This window comes from Sinocyclocheilus rhinocerous, unplaced genomic scaffold (assembly GCF_001515625.1).
Source record: "Sinocyclocheilus rhinocerous isolate Xijiao unplaced genomic scaffold, SAMN03320098_v1.1 scaffold886, whole genome shotgun sequence".
Classification (NCBI taxonomy): domain Eukaryota; kingdom Metazoa; phylum Chordata; class Actinopteri; order Cypriniformes; family Cyprinidae; genus Sinocyclocheilus; species Sinocyclocheilus rhinocerous.
The window spans coordinates 226,588-233,652 of record NW_015631204.1 but is presented as its reverse complement, the minus strand read 5'-3'; the positions used below and the strand labels follow the sequence as shown (position 1 = coordinate 233,652).

Here is a 7,065-nt window from a genome sequence, read left to right as displayed (position 1 = left end):
TTATATTATTATGCCTATTGACCATCCTGATTTCTGTATATGTATATTGGCCCTTAAAAAGCTCACATCTGTCGGGCACTAATTTGAGATTCACATTCCTCACAAATCAGCTCATATTTGAAGCCATAATGATTTATTGAGCTTCTGGGATTTACTCAGTTGTCCACAGGCAGGAGTTTGAATGTCTCTGTTTTCACGTGTCCAGCATCATTATTCAGTTCCTATGGTGTAAAAGTCACCACCGTTATCCAGAAATGCCCGTCTCTCTCTCGTGATGTGAGTGTAAAGGCTTTCTGTTTGTGCTTCAGTGTGATGTATAGATCTCTCTCTCTGGTCTCAGGTGGGCCACAGAGACTTTGACGTGGAGAAGAGGCTGAGGCGGGATCTGAAGCGCACACATGCCCTGCTTATAATATAATATAATATAATATAATATAATTGTGTTTTTAATACGTGTTGCTGATCTTATTGTGTATGATGATGTCCGTCCTGGTAATCTTGTTGCCACAGAGACTTTGACGTGGAGAAGAGGCTGAGGCGGGATCTGAAGCGCACACATGCCCTGCTCAGTGATGCCCAGCTGCTGCTGTCCACCGTTGAACAGCCCGGGCAGGGTCACGACCCCGGTGCCAAGGAGCAGCTGGAGAGACTGTGCTGCCAGGTGCCACTGCCATCCCATCATCCACACAGCACGACTCACAAGCACAGATTTAAACAGCTTTGCATTATCGGTATCTGTACGATTATCGGTACCGATTATCGGTATCAGTATAATTATATTATATTATATTATTAAAAAATACAAATATTTAGCCTTTATATTGGCTATTGACCATTCTGGTTTCTGTATATCTCAATCATCCATTAAAAAGCCAAAATTAAATAATTAAAACAAATTATATATATATATATATATATATACAGGAATTTCTGCTAATTTTCTAAATGCAGTTAATCGAGGTTCATCTAACACAACCCTAGCACAGTTAGGAAAGCATCTTTAACTATTAAGTGTCACTTAAAATGATGAAATACAAATTTCAACTAACTTTTAACAGTATTTAAACTAAAAAAGTGCTTGTGTACATGTACAGTGCCCTCCAAAAGTGTAGAAATGCCCTAGGTTTCATAAATCCTTATAGTTTCATTATCATGTCAGACATGTCCCTTAAACAGCTGTGATGTCTGATTACTTGATTAAATCTGGCCTGTTTATTTTTTGAAGATTACTGGGTCAAATCACCTTTATTGCTTTACTGGTTGATTGACAGTTAAGGTTAATACACAACCGACCAATTAGAACACAGTTTAGAGATGGATTAAAACAGTGCTAGCATTTCCCTGATGAAAAACACCTGCCTAAAACAGCCTAAGATGGTTTGCTGGTCGTAGATGGTTTAAACTGGTCCAAAATTAAAAATAATAATAATAATAATAATACGGTTTTCAACACTGATAACAACAAATGTCTCTTAAGCAGCAAATCAGCATTTTAGAATTATTTCTGATCATGTGACACTGAAGACTGAAGTAATGATGCTGAAAATTCAGCTTTGCATCACAGGAATAAACTACATTTGAAAAAATATTCAAGTAGAAACCAGTTATTTTAAATTGTAATCATATTTAGCAATACTCCTTGTTTTTTTGTATTATTTATTTATCAAATTAATGCAGCCTTGCTGAGCAGAAGAGACTTCTTTCAAGAACTTAATTATTCCAAATTTTTTAAAGGTAGATTATGTTTGCATAGATTGTTTTGTCAATACAAAGTCATCTAAAAAATAATAAGGATTCATGCTGATATTGTCCAACAGCCGTTAGTGGTCTATATTTCTGTAGTTCCCTTTATTTGACATTTGTCTTTGTGTATTTTAGCTGGAGGACAGTGAAGCCAGACGCTTGGAGTCTGAAAGCGCACAGAAGACTCTGGCTGCAGAGCTAGAAAATGCTCAGAACGAACTGGAGAGCATCTGCAAGCAGAAGAGCCTGGTGAGGCCCGAGACATGAAATGAAAGGAGCAAAGGGCTGATCCCAGGTTTACCTCAGTGCGTCTCTGTCTGTTGTCTCAGGTGGATGAGCAGCTGGCTCAGCTCCGCTACGAGAGGACGGACCTGATGAAGAGGCTGGAGGAAGACCAGGAGGATCTCAACGAGCTCATGAAGAAGCACAAAGCCCTCATCGCTCAGGTCTGCTGGAGTTACATCACTCTCTGGGAGTTATGAGCTGTTTTCAAAATAGTGCAGCTTTTCCAATAACGAGCTGTTTTATTCCCATCACACAGTCGGGAAGCGTGACAAAATGCTATCATTTGTCATATTGCATTGCACACACTCCTAAAGCATCCTCGCTCTCTAGTCTGATTCATTTGAGTAAATCGGTGATTCATTTTGCTAAATGGATGCTTCATTTCAACTGGTAAAAAAATGGTTTATCCTTTCACTTGAGTCATCACTTAATAGTGTTTCCAGTCCTTGGGCAACATCATTAGATGTTTTCTTTTCATAGCAAAATAAAAATGTACATTACTGAGGTTAATGGCTATAAAAAATAAAGATGAATTTAAGATTATCCAGTAAGATTTTATTTGGTTTGATCCCAATGGTTTGGTTTCAGACTATGAAAGAAGTTCTAGTTCCATTCTAACTATCTTGACAAACATTTTCAAAGTAGTTTCTCCAACACTGATGTGTGTGAGGTTATGTAAAATATCCCAAAGCCAACCAGACATGTTTGTTTATCCCAGTCTTCCAGTGATATCTCTCAGATCCGAGACCTTCAGGGTGAAATGGAGGAGCTGAAGAAACAGAGACAGACCCTACAGGAGGAGGTGAGACAGACACACTGAGACATAGATGTGTGATGCATTAGATGTCCATTCACATGTGGAGCAGGCACATATGAACATAATACTGTAACATGGGCCGACTCACAGTTTACTACTGTTAATAAAGTTCCTACTTTTAAGCAGTAACATGAAATAATGCAAAATACTTAAGAAATCCATCAGAAGTAAAATGCTTTTTAAATGGGTTTATTTTCAGTGTATTGTGATTTGGGACACAATGGAATGGCTTGTTTCCACCATAGAATTAAAAAAAATTAATAGGTAATTGCGACTTTTTAATCGAACAATTTACATAAATGCAAACTCGTAATTGCAAGAAAAACGTCAGAACTGTATAATATAAACAGACAAATAAGCAAACAGAAATAAGCAAACAGAATTGTGAAATATAAACAGAATTCACAGGAAAACTTTTACCTGCTAACTGTCGGTTCCACTTTTTGAGCATAGACCTGAAAATGACATTTCCAACTTAAACTGTTATAAATTTTGAATGCTTTGGACCACAAACTTAAAGTTGGTCTCTTTTAAAGAAGCCACTTGGCAGATTATTGTAGAAGTGAAAAAAGTTATAAAGATTATATAACAAAAAAGTTATAGAAGTTTAAGTTTATGAAAATATAAAATGTAATAATTTAAATATTTATATTTTATATAAAATTATATATTTTACAAAACATGTTTTACTCTAAAACTGCTAGAAAATCAAAATCAAAATTCTGAACAGGTTATGTTCCAAATTTGAGGTTGATATCTTTTAGTTTGGGCGTAGTACCAAGCTTTTCCACTAGATGACCATCAAACCCCATTAGTAACCATTTAAGGGCGCCTTGATTTCCATATGTGGTTTGAGTGATCTAAATATTTTTCTAAATATTTATGAAGTAAACATCACATTCAGAAGTATTCAACCAAAAAAAAACACATAAAAGACATACTACGATAACCCTGGACTTGCATTATAGTTCACGATGCATCAAAAATGGAGAATCTATTGTTTTTTCTATATATTCAAAAACATATTCAAGACCTTTTTTTCTGAAAAATAGAATAGATGTTATCTTTTGAACACTTCATGAAAATGAATGAAGATTTTTCATGATTTTTCATGATTTTATATGTGCATCACTATTTCAAAGTAAAGGTCACAACGCACTCTCGGACTCTGATGAGTACTCTTCTTGCATATTGATAAATTACAGTTGCTCTGTAAAATATTTCAAAAATCAGTCACCAAATATCAAAACTAGAGTCTTTAAGCTTTCAAGCGATATATAGTTTGTCAAGATTACTTTAGGTTCAGACTAAGATATTACTGTTTAAAACATGTAATGGCAAGTGGGCCCACCGTTGGGCCCATGACAGTTAACAGGTTAAAATACTAGATGTAGTCAAAATTAAGAGATGTAAACTCCAAATTCTGTGAAAAGTCACAATTATGAGTTTATAACTTGGAAGTATGAGATATAAACTCACAATTGCGAGAAAAAAAAAGAGAATTGTGATATTAAAAACTTTTATCAAGAAACAATTGCAAAATGAAAACTTAGAATTCAGAGAAAAAAAGTCAAAATTACAAAATGTAAATTTAGAGTTTGAGACAATAGTTATAAACTCAAAATTACAAGTGTGAAATAATAAACTCACAATTCTGAGAAAGTCTGAATTGTGAGATAAAGTTGCTGAGGGAAAGTCTTCTGTAGGGACACACTAATCCTGTTCTCACATACTTGCTTGTGTTATGTTTTTATTTGAACTTGCACTGAGGAAGACTGTTGTGAATGTGGAGTCGAAATATTGTTGTTGTATTTTGTTTCACAAGCGTGGTCGTAACCCAGCGGCGCTTATCTTCCCAGCTGCAGACCAGCGTAGCACGTGTGCAGTTTCTAGAGTCGTCCACGGTGGCCCGCAGCATCGTAAGCAAGCAAGAAGCTCGTATCTGTGATCTAGAGAACAAATTGGAGTTCCAGAGAGGACAGGTCAAGAGATTTGAGGTCAGTCCAGACCCATTAACAGCTTTATACTCTTTCTCAGAGAGGACCTTTACGGTGTGTGTGTGTGTGTGTGTGTGTGTGTGTAGGTGCTGGTTCTGCGTCTGCGGGACAGTGTGGTGCGGCTGGGTGAGGAGCTGGAGCAGGCGGCCCAGGCCGAGGCCAGGGAGAGGGAGAACTCCCGATACTATCAGCAGAGACTGGCGGATATGAAACTGGAAATGGACGACCTGAGCATCAGAGAACAGGAGAGCAGCCGTCGACGCATGGAGCTGGTGACTGACACACACACAAACACACCTTTCTGCTGTAGCTGTTGAAGCAACACATTATTCTATTTACTTATTTTTACGATATTTAACACACAAGTAGTAGTTTATCATGACTATGGAAATCCTAAAAGGTGAGTATTTAAAATTTTTTTAAGTTTATTTAGTGGTCACAATTTAATTTTCCTTCATTTTCTTTCATTTATCAAAATAACTAAATAATGGATAATTGCTTGGATATTCAGTTTAGTTTAAGATTACACTTATATTATTGTTTATATATTTTAAATGTTAACTTTGAGGGTGAGAGGATGGTAAAGGTAATCAAAATGTATAAATATGCTAAATTTAATATCTGATACAGTATACCCAGTCAACACGTGAGATCATGCGATGATCACAGTGACATCACACCATTCTCATAGTGTGATACTCACAGTGCGAGTAATGTGTGAGCTCATTGTGAAGTCAAAATGTTGAGCAGGTTGAGAGGAGGCAGTTAAAATATCAGTCACCGAGGAGGCTTTCTATATCCTGTTTCTCAACACTAATCACAGTGATATCACAGTGCTCTCACATGGTGAGCTTATGAGTGCACACTCAGCTAGCAGTTTTCTGTTATAAGAACCTTCTCCAAACATACAACTGACTTCCAGACACAGCCTTCGATGAAATCAACGGAAATACAAAAGACATTAAATCTTTCGTGATCTCAGCAGAGAATGATTAAACAACTCCACACAGCTTCACTCATTATTAATCAGACTGACTTTATTTCTGTCAGACATCTGCAAAAGCGCTTATTGAGAATTAACAGAGATTTAGATGATGATGTTTTGTTTCATTTGACGTTACCATCAAGGTGATTAGTGTTTGCTTTAGTTGGGCTCTTGACCTTTGACTTTATAACATTATATTTTTTGGGCTGCTGTAACGGTGTTTGTAAAGCACATTTTTATGGCAAGAATTACCAAAAAGAGACTGCAACCAGGTGATATCGGTTTGTTATTGATGATAACTACGCAATCTTCACCCAGATTCAGTATGCCGTCTTTGTGAGGAGATATTAATCTAAAGTTTCTAATTATAATAGCTCTGATTATACAGTATAGGATCCAACAGTGTAATAATTTATGAAGGATTTCAAAAGCATGATAAGTCGCAAGCATTTTGAACTGCTGTGTCATTTAAAAACAAAGAGAAACATCAAGAATCAATGTATGAATCTCAACAATGGTGACAATCAAAAGCTTCATGCTGCAAATAATGCTGGGTACCTAGTCTCTGTGCAGTGAGTGCAGTTTGACCTCACATTAGTATGAGCACACATTGAGGGCGCTGTGAGGTTACACTTTTAGCTCACTGTGACCTCACATTGTGACCTCATCACGAGTATCCTGGGAGCTCATGGTGACATCACTATGAGATCAAATTGTTGACTGGGTATACCATTAAAAAATTTGGGGTCAGTAAGACTTATTTTGAAAGAAGTCTCTTCTGTTCACCAAGACTGCATTTATTTAATAAAAAAAAAAATACAATAAAAACAATAAAACTGAAATATTATTACAATTTAAAACAACTGTTTTCGGTTTTAATATCATAAAATGTATTTTATTCCTGTGATGCAAAGCTGAATTTTCAGCATCATTACTCCAGTCTTCAGTGTCACATGATCCTTCAGAAATCATTCTAATATGCTGATTTACTGTTCAAGAAACATTTAATTTTAGCAATGCTTGAAAACAGTTGTGATGCTTTTTTTGAAAACCATGATACATTTTTAAAAATTTCTTTGATGAATAGATTTGAATAATAATAATTTATCAATTTTGATTAATTTAATGCATCTTTGCTGAATTAAAGTATTCATTTCTTTCCAAAAAAATCTTTAAAATAGTGTATATACAACTCATATATAACAGCACACAGGTCATATGGTTTTATAGTGTTTTTT

The 7,065-nt window shown here is 35.8% G+C and overlaps 1 protein-coding gene across 1 annotated transcript in view; it reads left to right on the top strand.

Annotated features, from left to right (window-relative positions):
* LOC107741678 (unconventional myosin-XVIIIb) overlaps positions 1-7,065 on the top strand; it is a 62,431-nt gene that overhangs the window by 44,424 nt on the left and 10,942 nt on the right. The window contains exons 36-42 of the mRNA XM_016554453.1: positions 341-378; positions 511-661; positions 1,879-1,992; positions 2,073-2,189; positions 2,747-2,830; positions 4,705-4,842; positions 4,929-5,114. Coding sequence (XP_016409939.1) covers positions 341-378; positions 511-661; positions 1,879-1,992; positions 2,073-2,189; positions 2,747-2,830; positions 4,705-4,842; positions 4,929-5,114 — 828 coding nt within the window. The remainder of the gene's footprint in view (positions 1-340; positions 379-510; positions 662-1,878; positions 1,993-2,072; positions 2,190-2,746; positions 2,831-4,704; positions 4,843-4,928; positions 5,115-7,065) is intronic.